The sequence below is a fragment of the Pelophylax lessonae genome (genome assembly GCF_965119305.1).
Source record: "Pelophylax lessonae genome assembly, chromosome: 7".
Classification (NCBI taxonomy): domain Eukaryota; kingdom Metazoa; phylum Chordata; class Amphibia; order Anura; family Ranidae; genus Pelophylax; species Pelophylax lessonae.
In genome coordinates, this window is record NC_138774.1 from 37,061,619 (window position 1) to 37,082,739 (window position 21,121).

Below are 21,121 nucleotides of genomic sequence, written 5' to 3' on the forward strand. Positions count from 1 at the left end.
GCTACTCCTGACAAGCTAGACATTGAAACTGGAGTATGGATACAGGAAGTAGGAGGGTATTGACTGAGGGGACCACCCCCTGGGGGTGGGATATGTTAAAACTTTTATATTGACATATTCTGTTGCCTAGCTACTCCTTCGGAGCAAAGTCTAATACCCCATTGTGACGAATATGAAGAGGGCGGCGACTGTCGGAGGACGTAAGAGAAATGTTGATTTTTAATTTTTTTTTGGGGGGGGGGGGGGATGTTATATAGCAGAAAGTGAAAAATATTGTTTTTTTTTTTTTTTTTCATTTATTTATAGCGCAAAAAATACAAATCGCAGAGGTGATCAAATACCACCAAAAAAAAGCTCTATTTGTGGGGGGGGAAAAAGTACGTCAATTGTATTTGGGTACAGCGTCGCACAACCGCGCAATTTTCCGTTAAAGTAACGCAGTACTGAACCGTAAAAAATGGCATTAAGGGGGCAAATCCTTCCGATCTGAAGTGGTTAAAGTAACGCGGTGCCCTATTTCGCAAAAAAAATGGCCTGGTCATTAAGGGGGGGGGGGGGTAAATGTTCAGGGGCTGAAGTGTTTAAACAGGAATGTCGGTTACAGGGCAGCGCGTTTCTATGCGTGTTGGGAAAGCGTGTTTCTTTTGCGCACATCGCTGACACACAGCAGCCAGAAGCTGGCCTCCATTCTTCTTTTATGTCAGCCATGGTGTATGGGCAGTATGGGGGAGGGGACAGCTCACTGTATACATTGTATGTGTCACACTCACCTCTACACATCTATGGATGGGACTGACACCAGGGACTATGGGAGAGGAGAAAATACTCCCCCCATCCTCCCTTCATCCCTATCCTCATCCCCCTCCCAGCATTGCTCTGATCCGTCATCCTCCTCTCCTCCACCTTCAGCACTTTAAACCAAGCCGCGCTCTCTGCCTGCGCTGACGTCACTCTCCGTGTGCCCAATGTTTTCCTCGACCCATGAAAATCCTCGACCCGTCACTTCCGGTTAGGCCGCGTCATGTTCCGTGAGAAATGCCTACCCTCGTCACTTCCAGCGGTCAGTCCTCCATGCGTTCCAAGCTGGCTCTTGTTGAAACTTTATTGCTCGTTTCCGGTTTCCTCAGCGGAGTCCAGCATGGCGTCGTTAAAGCCGCAGAAGCGGGTAAGACACACGTGTGTAGAGGGTTTCCGGGGTTTACAGTCCCATCCTGGCCTCGAGGGGGGACCCAGCTGGGGGAGGACTACAAGTCCCAGCGATTGTGGAATGCCTTCCCTCAGTAGATCCATGCTAGGACATTCAGCTGCTGGAGTGCAGAGTGTCCATGCTGGGATCAGTGTGTTCTAATGGGGGCTCTACAGCTGTTCAGGGACTACAAGGCCCAGCATGTCCCAGGATTCCTGCTTACAAGGCATGCTGGGATTTGTAGTCCTTTTCCTGCTTGTTTATCCCTCATGGAGATCCCTGAGCCCAGTCCTGTGATGTATATAGATCTCACAGATACATTGTAACAGAGTGTAACCCCTTCATTCCCAGCCTGTACTGTCCCCTCCCTGTTTCGTCAATACTTTAGCGCTGTGATCGTTTGAATGTCTATTACCCTGTCATATTAAAGAGGTTGTAAACCCACTCTTATAACTTTTACCTATAGGTACTGTAAATATCTCCTAAACTTGCACTGTTTATAGGAGATATTTACAGTGCATGCAGCTGATGACATCATCACGCATGCGCTCTGAAGAAACGGCCGCCTGTGCCGTTCCTTCAGAGCCCTGTGCCGTGAACGGCGGCTCCTGTGCGCATGCGCGGGAGTGATGTCATCGCGCATGCGCTCTGAAGTAACGCCCACCTGTGCAGTTCCTTCAGAGCCCTGTGCCGTGAACGGCGGCTCCTGTGCGCATGTGCGGGAGTGATGTCATCGCGCATGCGCTCTGAAGTAACGCCCACCTGTGCAGTTCCTTCAGAGACCTGTGCCGTGAACGGCGGCTCCCATGCACATGCGTGGGAGTGATGTCATTGCGCCTCCGGCCAATCAGATGGCCGGAGGATGCCAACCAGGAAGCAGGACGGTCGAACATGTCGGCCGTGTCACCGCTGAGCGTGCGACACTGCGGGGGCTTCGTTCTAAGGTAAGTATTTCATAATGTGTGTGTGGTATGCGATGCATCCTAGCTCATTATGCCTTTGTCCTACAGGGTTTCTTGGGGGAGGTTACAACTTCTTTAATTCATTTTATTTCAATTTTTGAGACTAAGCAATTTCCTGATAGTATTTAAATGCTACTTTTTACTATATAGGGACAAAAAAAAAAAAAAAACTCATGTTCTGACTGGCTGTGACATTTATTGAGGCCCTTAAAAAAATGCCCTGCAAATTTAGTGTGGCCTATAGCGTCTGTAGTTCAGCAGTCAGTGTGCGGGGGTCAGGACTATATAGTAGAGATCAACCGATTATCGGGGGCCGATATGCACTTTCCCCGATATATCAGAACTGGCCCCTGAGGTTACCGATATTTCGGGAAAGTGCAGTACCAGAGTGATGCCTGCAGCTAGAGACATCACCCCAGTACCGGTGGTTATAGCCGACGGTCGGCTGTCTTATAATGATAACCGATGCGGCTGAGTAGCCGCTCGGCTGTTATTACAAGGAGCGGGAGGGGATGTCTCCAAAAGCCCCCCCCCCCCGCCACCACCGCCGCCTTCTGCGGCTTGCCTGGGTCTCCCGCCCCCACCTGGAGGCCCAGGCAACCAGCCTGCACGGCCGCCGAACGGAAGACCCGATCAAAGCTGCATTCGGCTCTGATGGGGTCTTCATGTAAAAAACCCGGAAGTGATGTCATGACACCACTTCCGGGTACTCTGTACCAAATTCAAAAAAATGACAGCATTCAAAACAGCCAAACTTGCCGTTTTGAATGCTTTTAAGTGCAGAGGAGGGGTTTGGGGTCTTTTAGACCCCCAGATCCCTCCACAAGAGTTCATGTAAAAAAAAAATGTACGAAAATATCGGCTGATACCGATGTGCGATGACCAAAATATCCATATCGGCAATAAAAAAACGATATTGGTTGATCACTACTATGTAGTGCACACAGTAATTACCCCAATAAATGTTGGTGGTCAGTGCAGTGTACCCATTAACCACTTGCCGAATGACAGCACAGCCAGCCGTCCTATGACATCCTCCCACGATCGCCCCCGCAGCAGCGCTCTCTGTGATAAGTGTTGTCCAGAAATTGGCTCTTTACTTTGATCTGTGATCAGCGGATCTTTACCACGTGATCAGCTGTGTTCAATCACAGCTGATCACGATGTAAACAGAAGCCAGTTATTGTCACTCTTACAGTGTGAGGAGAGTCGATAACTGGGTTCACACGTATGCCAATTGGATGTGGGTTTCCCCGTTTCCAATTCGCATGACAAGAGACTGTGCCCAGCCATCTATTAACTGCTTGCCGACTGCCGCACGAGTATATACGTCGGCAGTCAGCCCTGGCCAGGCAAAGTGACGTATATATACGTCACTTGCTTGGGAGCCAATAGCGGGTGAGCACGCGCCCCCGCCCCGTTCCCCAGCAAGTCCGTGCGTGTGACCGGCGGACCCGATGTCCACCGGTCACTCGGCGATCGTCGGTACAGAGGGAGAAAGGCAGGCGGCTGATGTAAACAAGCCACCTGTCAGTTCTCCCCTGTGTAGGAATGGTGATCATACGGTTCTACTATGTAGGACCGTTGATCACTGTTCCTACACTAGTAGACATGTCCAATCACAGTAAAAAGCACGCCACTAGGGACACACTTAACCCCTCCTTCCCCAATAAAGTTAACCCCTTCCCTGCCAGTGTCATTTTGCAGTAACAGTGCATATGTATAGCACTGATTACTGCAGCAATGTCACTGGTAACCCCAAAAATGTCAGTCAAGGGTCCGATCTGTCCGCCGCAATGTCGCAGTACCGCAAAAAAATCGCAGATCGCCGCCATTACGCGTTAAAAAAAACACCAAAAATGACAAAAATCTTTCCCTTAATTAGTAAACGCAATAACTTTTGCACAAACCAATCAAAATACGCTTTTTGCAATTTTTTTTTTTTTTTTTAACCAAACTTATGCAGAAAACAAATTGGCCCAAAATGTTAAAAAATTTTGATTTTTACATTTTTTTTGGGGGGGAATTTCATATAAAAAAAATGTGAAAAATATTGTTGTTTTTGCAAAATTGACGCTCTTTTTTTGTTTATAGCGGAAAAAGTAAAAATCGCACAGGTGATCAAATACCACCAAAAGAAAGCTCTGTTTGTGGGAAAAAAAGGACGTCAAATTCGTTTAGGTACAGCGTCGCACGACCGCGCAATTGTCCGTTAAAGTCACGCAGTAAAAAATCGCAAAAAAAACCCTGGTCAGGAAGGGGGTAAAATCTTCTGGGGCTTAAGTGGTTAAGCTGATTCACACATCTCTGGGGCGGGCGCAGTCCACACTGGAAAAGAGTCCTCTGCATCTTTGGCTATATTTCAGGTCTGAATTCAGGCACAAATTCACACCTGATTCCCATCTGAAATGGAAAACAGGGACACACCGGACCCCCTGCTGCGAGTCGCCGCTGCTAGTGTGAATTGGGCCTAAAAGGGACATGTTTACTGATAATCAGGCCACTGATTGTTAGTGATGGGCTTGGGCGTGTTTGGATCAAGACCGCCAGAAGCCAGAACTGCACACCGCCAGTCATAGGCAGCGTATGTATGTATGTGCAGCTGCTGGTCAGGAAATGCCTCGCTGCCTATGATTGGCGGTGTGCAGTGACGGCTTCCTGGTGGACTCGATCCGAACACACCCGAGCCCATCGCTACTGATTATCAGTGCAGTGCCCACCAGTGCAGCCTCATCAGCGCACATCAGTGAAGGAGGAGAATTACTTGTTTGCAAAACTTAATAACTAATTGTTTTTTTTTTTTTCAAAATTTTCGGTCTTTTTTCATTTAGCAAACAATAAAAGACCCAGTGGTGATTAAATGAAAAAAAAAAAAAAGGAATGAAGAGGGCACACCAGCCTGGCGCATTACCTTGAAAACAATTTTATTATTTAAAATCGTATGTACATCATACTCACAAAAATTGATACAGGCATAAAATAGAACAAAGAGTCCACCAGAAATGTACACTGGGCGTAGTTCACTGGTACAGACCGTGGTAAGATGTAGACCTTAAAATACAGCTCCTTTGGGTTTGGTGGTATTTAATAATAATTTTTTTTTGTTTTTTATTAAAGCGGTTGTATCCTCAAAAAAACAAAAACAAGCATTGGTGCGCTAGTGCTGTGGTAGCTAATTCGGCTACCTCTGGGGGCGCTCCGGGTTCGTTTCCTGGCCAATGCAAAAAGAAAAAATACAAAAACAAAAAAAACAAAAAAAAAACTAACCCTGCAGGACAATAGCATAATGAGCTAGTGTGCATCACATACTAGCTCATTATGAAATACTTACCTTAGAACTAAGCCTTGACACGGTCGCCCGGACACCGCTGAGGCAGCCGACATCTTCGCTCAGTGTCTCTTCCAGGTTTGGCAGCTCCGGTGCTGTGAGTGGCCGGAGCTGCGATGACATCACTCCCACGCATGCACGTGGGAATTCACTTTTCAGGAAGGATCCTGCAAGGAGCTCTGCAGGTCCGCTGGACCTTCAGAGCGCATGCGCCACTGGTGTCAGCGGCTGCATGCAGGGCGAATATCTCCTAAACCGTGCAGGTTTAGGAGATATTAATTTTACCTACAGGTAAACCTTATTATAGGACAGAGCTGATCACATGGGTAAGGAGCTGCATCATTTGGTAAGGAGCTGCAGCCTTTCTCCCTTCCCGGCGAACGATCGCGAGTGACCGGCGGACATCGGGTCCGCCGGTCACACGCACTGACTTGTTAGGGAAGGAGCCGGGGCGGGCGCGCACCTCAGCGGGCGCGCACCTCAGCGGGCGCTCGCTCGCCCGCTATTGGCTCACAAGCCGGTGCCAGGCTAGTGACGTACCGGTACGTCACTTTGCCTGGCCGGGGCTGACCGCCGCAGTATATGTACTTGCGGCGGTCGGCAAGTGGTTAAAGCAGATCTTCCACCTTAGTGGCAAGGTCTTCTGATTCAAGCTGCCCCTCCCCCCGCCCGAAGCCTCGATCCTCTCCCTCTGGTCTCGGCGGCGCCGGCATCACTGGTGTGGGCACCCGGCTGTGACAGTTTGCGGCTTCACAGCCGGGTACGCACTGCGCATGCGCGATTTGCGCTGCGCGTGTTGATTGGCCGGCAATCTTCAGGGACCTCTGCTTTTTTCAACTTGGCACTGCGTGACTTTAACTGACAATTGGGCGGTCGTACGACGCTGTACCCAAGTAAAATTGACGTCCTTTTTTCCCCATACATAGAACTTTATTTTGGTGGCATTTGATCACCTGTGCTATTTTTATTTTTTGCGCTATAAACAAAAAAAAAGAGCATTCTGCTATATAACATTCCCCAAAAAAAAATGTAAAAATCAAGTTTTTTTAACATTTTAGGCCAATTTCTTTTCTGCCTACATATTTTCGGTAAAACAAAAACCGCAATAAGCGTATTTTGATTGGTTTGCGCAAAAGTTATCGCGTCTACAAACTACGGGAAAGATTTGTCATTTTTGTTTTTTTTTTACTAGTAATGGCAGCGATCTGCGATTTTTTTTTTTTTTTTTTTTTTTGGGGGGACTGCGACATTGCGGCGGACAAATTGGACCCCTGACTGACATTTTTGACACTTATGTGCTAAAAATATGCGCTGTTACTGTAATAATGACACTGGCAGGGAAGGGGTTAACATTGTGGGTGATCAAGGGATTAAATGTGAGCCTAGGGGAGTGATTCTAACTGTGGGGGGGCGTGGCTTGTGACATGACCATAGAGACCTGTGATCCTATATAGAAGGATCACATGAGCTCTATGATCATTCCAGGGAGAAGAACGGTTGGCTGTGTTTACAACAGCTGACCGTCCTTCTCTCTCAGCGGGGAAAGATCGCGGGTGTCAGGCGCCAATCTGAGCCACCGGCCCCGTGCATCGTCTTCCCCGCTGATGAGTGGGGGCGGGAGCGCGCTCGCGACCAACGTACAGTTACGGTGGTTTGCGCAGGACATCTGCGGTGGGCGGTCGTAAACAGATTAAAATCTGTTCAGGGATTAAAGCTGGATACTATACTTGCCTTTCCCTGGCACCTAGGCAATGGTGACATCATCTTCCTCATAGCTAGATCTCAGAGAAGATGATCCGGCACTTTGATGCCACAAGATTTTGGCTACTTGGCGTTCCCCAGGATCTTGTCGGCTCTTTGGATGACATCAACTGTGTACTGCAGAAGTCGGGGGGGGGGGGGGGGGGGAAGGTGAGTATATTATCTGTTCCCCTCCCCCAAGGGTACTTTATGCAGCATTTAGGAAAAGGGGGCTACAATGAATAGGCGGACCTTACCTGTGCAAAATCCTCTTTATCACCACACATGTTCAGGAGATCAGTACCGATCTGTATTATTGGTGGTAGGTAACTGTGGGTCTTTGTTTCTCAGATTGATGAATTACTAATTCTAGATGACCTTTTCTCCTGTAGAAAGCTAAAAGGTACTACGAGGCGGAAGAGGAGGAGGAGAAGCGTCCCTTGCCACAGAGAAATGACCAGGAGGAGGAAGGAGGGAAGAAGAAGCAAGAACGTGGAAAAACATGGAATCGGGGGAAGATGGGCAAGAAAGATGTGATATCCGGGGTAAGGCAACACTACTTCTGTGGTACATGGGAGGGTTGGGGGGGGGGGGGGTCTGTGGGCTTGTCTAGGTTTCAGAAAGTTAGGACCTTTTAGACCCCTTTCACACAGGGGAGTGGGGCAGCTGTGTCTCTGCGCTGTGTGCGGAGACGGAGCTGTCAGGTCCCCGCTGTTCTCTATGGGGGAATCGGATGAGAACCGACCATCTGTCCGTTCTCATCCGATCTGATCCGCTGGACAGATGGAAAATAGGGTTTCCATCCGTCCAGATTTGACGGATCGGATGTCAGCGGAGATGTCTCCGCTGACATCCGATGCCCCATAGATATGCATGGGGCATTCATTTAGATCCGCCTGAAAAAGTGACAGGCGGATCTGAACGGTCAGCTAGTGTGAAAGGGGCCTAAAAATCAGCTCTGGAATTGCAACACTCTCTACTCGTTATAAAAAAAAGGGAATAACAAGGCCGTGTTCTCTATTATCTCTCCAGTTGTCTCTAGGCCAGGGATTCCCAAACTGCGGTCCTCCAGCTGTTGCAGAACTACACATCCCATGAGGCATTGTAAAACTCTGACATTCACAGACATGACAAGGCATGATGGGAATTGTAGTTTCTAAACAACTGGAGGGCCGTAGTTTGGGAATCCCTGCTCTAGGCCATTGTTACATTGTAAAGCCAATAGTCACACAGTAGGGTTGATTTACTAAAACTGGAGAGTGTAAAAAATGATGCAACTATGCATGGGAGACAAATCGGCTTCCAGGTTTTTATTTTTTTTATAAAAGATTAATTAAACAAGATGAAGTTAGAAGCTGATTGGCTACCATGCAGAGCTGCATCAGATTTTGCACTCTCCATTTATAGTAAATCAACTCCATTGAGTCTTGTGTTAAAACAGAAGCAACTAAATAGTCCATTAGCATTCAAAATGGGGAGGCTGTTTTTTGGCGGCTCATGTCAGCCTGGCGGCTTTCCAAGTGCTTGAACAGCAGCGTGACGCTGGGTGCGATCCCTGCTTTGGTATCTGCAGATTTACATTTGTATGGGGAGTTGAGGCTTTTGAGATCCCTCTATGGAGACCTTTAAGCCCCGTACACACGTACCGATTGTCGGGCGTAAATATTCGGCCAACGTCCGATCGGCCGATTGTCGGCTTGTTAGTATGATGCTTCCGACTGCGACTTTTCGGCCGAACAGAATCTGCTGTGCAGGCTTTAAAATTTTTGTAGGCCAACAAAGAACGCCCGATTGTTCGTCAGTCAGTACAGATTTCGGCCGACAAAAAGCAGATGAGCAAGACTGGGCATGCTCAGAAAAGAAAAAACACACGGAAAGTCAACCATCACATGACATCACTTCTGAAGTCGGTTGTTGTTGGCCGACAAAATTCGTGTGCGGACTTTAGCACTTTTCAACCTACAAAACAGCACCAGACAAAAGACGGCCGATTGTTCGGCCGACATTCGGTACGTGTGTACTGGGCTTTACTCTACACATACAGTGGGTACGGAAAGTATTCAGACCCCCTTAAATTTTTCACTCTTTGTTATATTGCAGCCATTTGCTAAAATCATTTAAGTTCATTCTTCTTCCTCATGAATGTACACATAGCACCCCATACTGACAGAAAAACACAGAATTGTTGACATTGTTGTAGATTTATTAAAAAAGAAAAACTGAAATATCACATGGTCCTAAGTATTCAGACCCTTTGCTGTGACACTCATATATTTAACTCAGGTGCTTTCCATTTCTTCTGATCATCCTTGAGATGGTTCTACACCTTCATTTGAGTCCAGCTGTGTTTGATTATACTGATTGGACTTGATAAGGAAAGCCACACACCTGTCTGTATAAGACCTTCCAGATCACAATGCATGTCAGAGCAAATGAGAATCATGAGGTCAAAGGAACTGCCTGAAGAGCTCAGAGACAGAATTGTGGCAAGGCACAGATCTGGCCAAGGTTACAAAAAGATTTCTGCTGCACTTAAGGTTCCTAAGAGCACAGTGGCCTCCATAATCCTCAAATGGAAGACGTTTGGGACGACCAGAACCCTTCCTAGAGCTGGCCGTCCAGCCAAACTGAGCTATCGGGGGAGAAGAGCCTTGGTGAGAGAGGTAAAGAAGAACCCAAAGATCACTGTGGCTGAGCTCCAGAGATGCAGTCAGGAGATGGGAGAAAGTTGTAGAAAGTCAACCATCACTGCAGTCCTCCACCAGTCGGGGCTTTATGGCAGAGTGGCCCGACGGAAGCCTCTCCTCAGTGTAAGACACCTGAAAGCCCGCATGGAGTTTGCTAAAAAAACACCTGAAGGACTCCAAGATGGTGAGAAGTAAGATTCTCTGGTCTGATGAGACCAAAATAGAACTTTTTGGCCTTAATTCTAAGCGGTATGTGTGGAGAAAACCAGGCACTGCTCATCACCTGTCCAATACAGTCCCAACAGTGAAGCATGGTGGTGGCAGCATCATGCTGTGGGGGTGTTTTTCAGCTGCAGGGACAGGACGACTGGATGCAATCGAGGGAAAGATGAATGTGGCCAAGTACAGGGATATCCTGGACAAAAACCTTCTCCAGAGTGCTCTGGACCTCAGACTGGGCCGAAGGTTTACCTTCCAACAAGACAATGACCCTAAGCACACAGCTAAAATAATGAAGGAGTGGCTTCACAACAACTCCGTGACTGTTCTTGAATGGCCCAGCCAGAGCCCTGACTTAAACCCAATTGAGCATCTCTGGAGAGACCTAAAAATGGCTGTCCACCAACGTTTACCATCCAACCTGACAGAACTGGAGAGGATCTGCAAGGAGGAATGGCAGAGGATCCCCAAATCCAGGTGTGAAAGACTTGTTGCATCTTTCCCAAAAAGACTCCTGGCTGTATTAGATCAAAAGGGGGCTTCTACTAAATACTGAGCAAAGGGTCTGAATACTTAGGACCATGTGATATTTCAGTTTTTCTTTTTTAATAAATCTGCAACAATGTCAACAATTCTGTGTTTTTCTGTCAGTATGGGGTGCTATGTGTACATTCATGAGGAAGAAGAATGAACTTAAATGATTTTAGCAAATGGCTGCAATATAACAAAGAGTGAAAAATTTAAGGGGGTCTGAATACTTTCCGTACCCACTGTAGGTTCCACATGCCTGCTTGATGCGCGCAGGCCTCGCTCCCTCAGTTCCCAGGCTGGACATACTCTCGCAACCTTAGAAACAGTCGATACCCAATTATTCTTGAATTGTGCCTACTCCTGATGAAGTGATCTTTCACGAAATGCGTTGAGCCTAATAGGAGGCAATTCCAAGTTTTATTGTGTACTCAATTGTTTATGATCTCATCGATTTTCCAATTATGTACTATACCAATATTTATTGCCAGGATAATACTGTATTACTTTGTACCATTGTCATGGTTTTATTATACCATTCATATTTACATGTGTTTCATTCATGTCCATCCCAAATTCATGGGTTACATGCCTTTAACCAGAAGTACTGGCTTTATTAGTATTGGTTTTTAGATGTTTCAATAAACAGATGATTATATATATATATATATATATATAAATATTTGTTTTTCCTTTTATTAACGTGTCCATAATACTATATTTTAGCTGGTCACACCTCATTTAAAGTCCCAGTTTTTGTTCGTCCTTTTGCTTTGTTGCATACAGGGAGGGAGGCTCCTATTGTTATGAGTCTCATATAAAGTCCCAGTTTTTGTTCGTCCTTTTGCTATGTTGCATACAGGGATGGAGTCTCCTATTGCTATGAGTCTCATATAAAGTCCCAAAAAATTCCCCCCCCCCCATTTTTTTTTTTTTTTTTTTTTTTTTATACACATTTAAAATACAGATATAGAAATTGCTTTGTCTGCCTTTGGATTTGTAATTCAGTGCAGCCAATGTTGTGATCCAGGCAGCACAGTCAGGTCCTAGACCTCCATGCAGCAGCAGTACAGCTTGGTGAAAAACAAATCTCAAGAATGCTAATAGGATGGTGAAGGAGTAGCAGAATACTGATGATGTCCCCTCTCTACTCATTGCAATATGTAGCCTGTTGGCACATGTGCTCTGCAGTAGATCTTGATTGGTTATATTAATCCCCCTCCCTCTCTTAATACTACCTAGCAGAGGTTATTGAATCAATCCAATTAGAATCCCAGAGAGAATATACACACTCCATGCAGACACTTCCTCTATTGGGAGTTAGGCAGCAAAGCAAAATTTTTAGCCAAACTGCAATAATGTGAGGCTTTTTATTTTTTCCGTTTAACACCTTTTGCAGGCAGAGGACCCTTTTCCTGGCTTACCCTCCGTACCTAAAGATCAGCTGGCGAAATATGAGCGGGCGAGGAAAGAGACCCATGTGAGTATGATGGACCGGAATCAGTCCTCACCCTTTCCCTGTGTTTTTTTTATTTTTTTAAATTTAAACCGATGAGGCATAAGATTATGACCACTGACAGGTTAAGTGAATAACATTGATTATTTTGTGACACTAGCACCTGAAAGTGGGTGGGATGTATTAGGCAACAAGTGAGCATGTTGTCCCTGAAGTATTGTGTTAACCACTTAAGCCCCGGAGGATTTTCCTGCTCAATGACCAGGGGGTATTTTGCGATTCGGCACTGTGTGACTTTAACGGACAATTGTGCGGTCGTGCAACGCTGTACCCAAATTAAATTGATGTCCTTTTTTTCCCACAAACAGAGCTTTCTTTTGGTGGTATTTGATCACCTCTGCAATTTAGATTTTTTGCGCTATAAACAAAAAAGAGCGACAATTTTGAAAAAATAACTATTTTTCACATTTTTTTTACATAGCAGGATCGTATGATCTCTGCAGTTACATCAGGGAGAATGACAGACGGCTTTGTTTACATCAGCCGCCTGCCTTTCTCCCTCTCCTGTGGGAGATCGCGACATCGGAGCAGCCAGTCACTCGCGCTGGGATGTCCCTGAACGAGCGGAGGTGGGAGCGCTCGCCCCCCTGCAGGCTCCTGGGCGAGCGACGTAGTACTACGTCGCTTTGCCCAGGAGGTGCTGACTGCTGCAGTAAATATACTGTGGGAGGTCGGCAAGTGGTTAAAAGCAGAAAAAAATGGGCAAGTGTAAGGATTTAGGAGACTGTGACAAAGGCCAAATTGTAATGACTAGATGACAAGGTCAGAGCAACTCCAAAACTGCAACTCTTGTGGGATGTTCCCGGTCTGCATTGTTCAAGATCTACAAAAAATGGACCAAGAAAGGGAAACCAGCGACAGGGTCATGGGTGGCCATGGCTCATTGATGAACGGGGGAGGCCAAGGCTGGCCCATATAGTCCGATTCAATAGAAGAGCTACTGCAGCTCAGATTGCTGAAAAAGTGAATGCTGGCTCTGATAGAAAGGTGTCGGAACACACAGAGCATCGCAGTTTGTTGTATTTGGGGTTGGGTAGCCGCATACAGGTTAGGGTGCCCGTGTCCACAGCCAAAAGTGCCAACAATGGGTACGTGAGCGTCAGTACTGGACCATGGAGCCATGGAAGAAGGTGACCTGGTCTGATGAATCACATTTTCTTTTAACATCATGTGTACCGTCGGAAGTGTGTGTGCGTCACTTACCTGGGGAAGAGATGGCACCCAAATGCATTATGGGAAGAAGGCAAGCCAGCGGAGGCAGTGTGCTGTTTTGTCTAGTGGAGTCCATGCCTCGATGGGTCAGGGCTGTTTTGGTGGCAAACCCCCCAGTGCTTCCGCCGTCCTCCAGTCTACAGCCACTTTGATTGGCCAGGATGACGTGGGTATGCTGAGACTTTACTGTGAGCTGCACATAAACGGCTCAGTGTACAGTTGGACAAAAATGCAGAGGGTTCGGGAAAAAGAATTTCCGGCTGGAGTAGAGTCTGCCATAAAATAAGCTCCTGGTCAGTATTCTTTAGTTACTTTTTGGTAGACTGTAAATGAGAAAGCATTCACTCAGCCTGGATTTTCTTTTGGCTATCTTTTGGTGTTTTTTTTTTGTTTTTAACCACTTGCCGACCGCCGCAAGTACATATACTGCCGCAGGCAGCCCCTCACAGGCAAAGTGACGTATGGGTACTCTGTGAGGCTCTGGGGAGCGAGCACGCGCCGCCGGAGGCGCACTCCCGCTCGGTCACGGTCCCCCGACCCCCCCCGCGCGTGTGCCCGGCGGACCCGATGTCCGCCGGGCACTCCAGATCGTCCGTTAGAGCGGGAGAAAGGCAGGCGGCTAATGTAAACAAGCCGCCTGTCATTCTCCCCTGTGTAAAAATGGTGATCATACGGTTCTACTATGTAGGACCGTTGATCACTGTTCCTACACCTCAAGCCACAGCCAATCACAGTTAGAATCACGCCCCTAGGGACACACACAACCCCTCCCTCTCAAAAGTTAACCCCTTCCCTGCCAGTGTCATTTTTACAGTAACAGTGCATATTTATAGGACTGATTACTGTAGAAATGTCACTGGTAACCCCAAAAGTGTCAAAAATGTCAGTCAAGGGTCCGATCTGTCCGCCGCAATGTCGCAGTCCCGCAAAAAAAAACGCAGATCGCCGCCATTACTCGTTAAAAAAAAAAAAACAACAAAAATGACAAATCTTTCCCTTAGTTGGTAAACGCAATAACTTTTGCGCAAACCAATCAAAATACGCTTTTTGTGATTTTTTTTTATTTTTTTTTTTTACCAAAAATATGTAGCATAAAACAAATTGCCCTAAAATGTTAAAAAATTTTGATTTTTACATTTTTTTTGGGGAATTTCATATAAAAAATGTGTAAAATATTGTTATTTTTGCAAAATTGACTCTTTTTTTGTTTATAGCGCATGATCAAAAAAATCGCACAGGTGATCAAATACCACCAAAAGAAAGCTCTGTTTGTGGGGGGAAAAAAAGGACGTTAAATTAGTTTAGGTACAGCGTCGCACGACCGTGCAATTGCCGTTAAAGTCACGCAGTGCCGAATCGCAAAATAGGCGTAGGTCAGGAAGGGGGTAAAATTGTCCAGGGCTTAAGTGGTTAATCTCTCAGTTCAAAGCTTTTTCATTATTATGGCAGACCACCCACCTGCCTGTTTCCCTCCCAGATAACTCATCTGTCTAGTGCTAGGGATGAGCTCAGGTGTAATCTAAGCAATCCCGCCAGAAAGCCGTCACTGCACACCGCCAATCATAGTCAGTGAGGCATTTCCGGGCCCGCAGCTGCACATACATACGTTGCCTATAATTGGCGGTGTGCAATGACGGCTTTCTGGCGGGATCGCTCAGCAGGGTTGGGACTACGATCCAAACACGCCTGAGCCTATCCCTATCTAGCACATTCTCTACACCTGTTAGAGCTTGTTTAACCACTTAAAGCGGTGTTTCAGCCCCCCCTCCAAAGCCCCCCCTCCAGCTACACATACTGTACACATACTGTAGCTGCTGACTTTTAATATTAGGACACTTACCTGTACTGGAGTCCAGCGATGTCCACACCCCAACTGATGTTTCCATTAGCTGTTGGATGCTGCCACTGCCATTGCCGGTGAGGGAACCTGGCAGTGAAGCCTTGCAACTTTAGGGCTGGGTCCTTACTGCGCATGCGCGAAGCACGCTGTGCTGGGTTACTGGCCAGAAAGCAGAGGAAGGAGGAGGGGGGCCAGACTGCTGACATACCTCACCGTGGCGAGGTCCGACGGAAGTGGGAAACAGGGTACCTGTCAAAAACGTGCAGTAGGGACCCGCCCATGAAGCGGTAATGGCGGCGACAGCACCTGACAGCCGATGGACTCCAGGACGGGTAAGTGTCCTAATAAAAAATATTAAAAGTCAGCAGCTACAGTATGTGCTGACTTTTAATTTTTGGAGGGGAAGGCGGAACTCCGCTTTAAGTTGAATTTGTTTGTAAGTCGGAACAGGTAAATTTTTTAAGTTTAGCTCCAGTCAAAAGAATACATTTTAGGTTTTTTTGGATAGCATAGGGAAGGGTTAACACCCCTGTACCATTTGTTTTGCTGTCTGTACCCCGGTTCAGAAGATTTCACCTCACTTTCTGTCCCTATGACAACTGGATTTTGAAAATTTTGGGTTGTTGTGGAAACAAGGATTGGTGATAAAGCTTCAGTGGATACACCTTTTTCCCATGAGAACTCTTCCAGGAGTGAGTTTCCCTTCCTAGGGATAGATCCTCACTTCCTGTTGTCTCTCTCTGTTTGTAAGTCGGATGTTTGTAACCCGGGGACCGCCTGTATACAAAAAATTTGGCTAACTTAACTTTTTTTTTTTTTTTTTTTTTTTAAATTCATGACAGTGTATTTCTTCCAAAAAAATTGCATTTGAAATAGTGCTGCGCAAATACAGTGCGACAACAAATATTGCAACAACCACCTTTTTATTCTCTAGGGTCTGCAAAAACCATATAATAATATTTGGGGGTTCTAAGTTTTTTCTTTTTTCTAGCAAAAAATACTGGTTTTACTTGTAAGTAACAAGTGTCAGAAAAAGGCTTAGTGCCGGTTCACAACGATGCGATCACAGACATCGCATAAGATTCGGAGCGCACTGTTCCTAAAATCACATGTTTGTATGGCTGAATTCGCACCGCAATCGCAGTGAACACACACAGGACCCTTTTTTTGGTCTGCAGCAGAATCAGATCGCATGGTGGTTCACAGTTTGTGGTGCACAGTTCACATCATAGTTTGTATGGCTGAATTCACACCGCAATCGCAGTGAACTCGTACAGGACCCTTTTTTTGGTCCGCAGCAGAATCAGATTGCATGGTGGTTCACACTAGTGCGATCCGATTCTGTGCGAACTGTCAGATCGCACTGCGATATGCGATCTGAGCTGGGGGTGTCGTTAACCTTGAATTGACACCCCCAGCGTATCGCATATGGCAGTGTGAACTGCCTGTGCTGCGGATGCAATGCGGGAACACACTGTATATTTGCAGTGTTCCCGCATCGCAATAGTGTGAACTGGAACTTAAAGCGGAGTTCCGGCCACAAAAAAAAATAATTTCAATAAACATACCCCCGGGACAGTCAGGGCTAGTACATTCCACAATGGATAGATAGCCCCTGATCTGTCCCGGTTCGCACTTATCTGCAAGAAGATACACTTACCTGTCTTCCACTTCCTCCCTCGGTGGAGCTGAACGTCATCGCTCCCAGGAATCAATGCGACGGCACCGGCCCCGCTCGTCACTTCCGGTGCGGCACCGCATTCCTCCACAGCTTCTGGGCATGCCCAGAAGCTGTTTAGCAAGGAATGCGGCGTCGCACCGGAAGTGACGAGCGGGGCCGGTGCCGTCGCATTGATTCCTGGGAGCGATGACGTTCAGCTCCGCCGAGGGAGGAAGTGGAAGACAGGTGAGTATATTTTTTCTACAATTACAAGGTAAGTAAAAAATAAAAAAAATCCTAACTATCCATTTCTGTTGCAGGTGAGGAAAAGCAAGCGGATGGCCACAAAATCGGTTATGTCGATTTTGTGGCAGGAACTCCGCTTTAAGGAGTTAAAAAGAAAAGACCAAGACTAAAACTTTATCGCATCAAAGGTATACATGTGAAAGCCTTGACACTGACTGTCTGCTATCTTTATATTAGAGAATGGGCAGCATACAACGCTTAAAGGAACATCTGCGGTTTGAAGAGAATAAGGTGGAGATGGCGATGTCCCAGGCCGCCAGACATGACCTATTACTGCCGGAGGAGGCTGGGTAAGAACGATGTGCCAGGGATTGCAGGTATCTCACATAATGTCCGGAGGAGGAGAGAGCAGGGAGATCTCTGCAACATTTCACCAACCTTAGAAGTCTCAGTTTTGCTAATTGAGGCAAAATTTGCTTCGGAAAAAATTCTGAAAGAAATTCACCAACACTTCTAATAATAGACCATTTAACTGCTAATAAAGAGGTGATAAATAGAAAAAAAGAGTGGTAATAGCGAATGGGCCAATGTGGTAAGTGGGTCCCCCAGGGATCTGTCCTAGGACCAATTCTGTTTAATTTATTCACAGTGTTTCCTAAACTTTTTTCAGTCAAGGCACCCTTTAACCACTTCTGGACTGGAAGATTTCCCCCCTTAACCACTTGCCGACCACCGCAAGTACATATACTGCGTCAGTCAGCCCTGTGCAGGCAAAGTGACGTACAGGTACGTCACTCGCCTGCGAGCCAATAGGGGGCGAGCGCGCGCCGCCGGAGGCGCGCTCCCGCCCCCGCTCGTTTACTGGGATCCCCGCGAGTGTGAGCAGCGGACCCGATGTCCGCCGGTCACTTGCGATCGTCGGTTACAGAGGGAGAAAGGCAGGCGGCTAATGTAAACAAAGCCGCCTGTTATTCTCCCTTGTGTAAGAGATCATACGGTCCTGCTATGTAGGACCGTAGATCTCTGCTGTTACATGAAAAGCCACGCCCCTTTACAGTTAGAAGCACGCCCCTAGGGACACACTTAACCCCTCCTTCTCCAATAAAGTTAACCCCTTCACTGCCAGTGTCATTTTTACAGTAACAGTGCATATGTATAGCACTGATTACTGTAGTAATGTCACTGGTACCCCCAAAAGTGTCAAAAATGTCAGTCAAGGGTCGGATCTGTCCGCCGCAATGTCGCAGTCCCGCAAAAAAAATTGTAGATCGCCGCCATTTCTCGTTGAAAAAATAAATAAAAATGACAAAAATCCTTCCCTTTTGTTAGTAAACGCAATAACTTTTGCGCAAACCAATCAAAATACGCTTATTGTGATTTTTTTTTTTTTTTTTTTTTACCAAACATATGTAGCAGAAAAAAAATTGGCCTAAAATGTTAAAAAATTTTGATTTTTAAATTTTTTTTTTTGGGGAAGTTCATGTGAAAAAATGTGAAAAATATTGTTATTTTTGCAAAATTGTCGCTCCTTTTTTTGTTTATAGCGCATGATCAAAAAATCGCACCGGTGATCAAATACCACCAAAAGAAAGCTCTGTTTGTGGGGAAAAAAAGGATGTCATTTTCATTTGGGTACAGCGTCGCACGACCGCGCAATTGTCCGTTAAAGTCAGGCAGTGCCGAATCGCAAAATAGGCCCTGGTCAGGAAGGGGGTAACATTTTCCGGGGCTTAAGTGGTTAATGACCAGGCCATATTTTGCGATTCGGCACTGCGTTTTTTTAACAGACAATTGCACGGTCGTATAAATAAAATTGATGTCCTTTTTTCCCCACAAACAGAGCTTTCTTTTGGTGGTATTTGATCACCTCTGCGATTTTTATTTTTTGCGCTATAAACAAAAAAAGAGCGACAATTTTGAAAAAAAAAATGTTTTCACATTCTGCTATATATAACATTCCCCCACAAAAAAAAAAAAGTAAAAATCAAAAATGTTTAACATTTTAGGCCAATTTGTTTTCTGCTACATATTTTTGGTTAAAAAAAAAAAAAAAAATCGCAATAAGCGTACTTTGATTGGTTTGCGCAAAAGTTATCGCGTTTACTAACTACAGGAAAGATTTATTTCATTTTTGTTTTTTGTTTTTTTTTTTTTTACTAGTAATGGTGGCGATCTGCGATTTTTAGCGGGACTGCAACATTGCGGCGGACAGATCGAACCCCTGACTGACATTTTTGACACTTTTGGGGGGACCAGTGACATTACTACAGTAATCAGTGCTAAAAATATGCACTGTTACTGTAATAATGACACTGGCAGGGAAGGGGTTAACATTGTGGGTGATCAAGGGGTTAAATGTGACCCTAGGGGAGTGATTCTAACTGTGGGGGGGGGCGTGGCTTGTGAAATGATCAAAGAGACCTGTGTTCCTATTTAGAGGGATCACAGGCGCTCTGTGATCATTCCAGGGAAAAGAACGGTCAGCTGTGTTTACAACAGCTGACCGTCCTTCTCTCTCAGCGGGGAGCGATCGCGGGTGTCAGGCGGCAATCGGAGCCGCCTGCCCCATGTATTGGTTTCCCCCTGACGAGTGGGAGCGGGAGCGTGTCGCCGGCGGCGCGCGATTGCCCCCTAGCTGCAGGCGCGCGACCAACATAGGTCTACATCAGTTCGCGCAGGAGGGTAGCACTGCCGCAGTAAAAAGGTGGCGGGCGTCAGTTAGTGGTTAGAAATGATGGGACGCCACCCCATTCTAAAATGTAGAAACTATTCTATTCATTTTGCATAGCACAGCAACATCCACACAAGTAGGACACCCAGTGTTTAATTCTTCCATAGGAAGTACACTTTTGAAAACTGGTTCTGACTAGTATTCCATTGTTTCTCTTCTCCCTTAATTTTTCTCCATTACTCGGGTAAGGTGCCCTCAAGAAGTTTGTAATGGTGTCCAATGAAAACATGAGGCTTTGTGTAATTAAAAGGCAGCTGTAGCCACAAGCTGGCTTGTATACCACAAACCTTACAAAGAAAATAATGGGGTGGGCAACTACGTGGCAAATGAAGTTTAACCGATTCCCGACTGCCCGCTGACCGTTCTTCTCTCTGGAATGATCACAGAGCGCCTGTGATCCTTCTATATAGGATCACATGTCTCTGTGATCATTTCAGAAGCCACGCCCTCCCGCAGTTAGAATCACTCCCCTAGGCTCACATTTAACCCCTTGATCACCTATATTATTAACCCTTTCTTTGCCAGTGTCAGTACAGTAACAGTGCATATTTTTAGCATTGCTTACTGTAGTAATGTCACTGGTCCCCCCAAAAGTGTCACAAATGTCAGGGGTCCGATCTGTCCGCCGCAATGTCGCAGTCCCGCTAAAAAATCGCAGATCGCCACCATTACTAGTAAAAAAAAAAAAAAAACTATACAAATGACATAAATCTTTCCCTTAGCTAGTAGACATGATAACTTTTGTGCAAACCAATCAAAATACGCTTTATTGCGATTTTTTTTTTTTTTTTTTTTTTTTTTTGTAGTAGAAAACAAATTGGCCTAAAATGTTAAAAAATTTAGATTTTTACATTTTTTATTTTTTTGAGAATGTTTTATAGCAGAAAGTGAAAATATTGTTTTTTTTTTTTTTTTTTTCAGAATTGTCGCTCTTTTTTTTGTTTGTAGTGCAAAAAATAAAAATGGTAGAGGTGATCAAATAAAGCGAAACTAAACAGAACCACAACTAAACCAACTAAAACTGATCTAAACTGAGCACCACAAACTGAAAACGCTATTTAACCAGTTCTGGACCGGAAAGGATTTGCCCCCTTAATGACCAGGCCATTTTCTGTGATTCGGCACTGCATTACTTCGACGGACAATTGCGCAGTCGCGCGATGCTGTACACAAATAAAATTGATGTCCTTTTTTCCCCACAAATAGAGCTTTCTTTTGGTGGTATTTGATCACCTGTGCGATTTTTTATTTTTTGCACTATAAACA

General features: G+C 45.8%; 1 protein-coding gene across 1 annotated transcript in view; it reads left to right on the forward strand.

The window, feature by feature from the left end:
* Positions 1-1,125: 1,125 nt before the first annotated feature.
* Positions 1,126-21,121, forward strand: part of WDR46 (WD repeat domain 46) — a 59,922-nt gene continuing 39,926 nt past the window's right edge. Inside the window, exons 1-4 of the mRNA XM_082262567.1 lie at positions 1,126-1,165; positions 7,609-7,761; positions 12,050-12,130; positions 17,362-17,474. Of these exons, the coding sequence (XP_082118693.1) occupies positions 1,139-1,165; positions 7,609-7,761; positions 12,050-12,130; positions 17,362-17,474 (374 nt within the window). The 5' untranslated portion in view covers positions 1,126-1,138. The remainder of the gene's footprint in view (positions 1,166-7,608; positions 7,762-12,049; positions 12,131-17,361; positions 17,475-21,121) is intronic.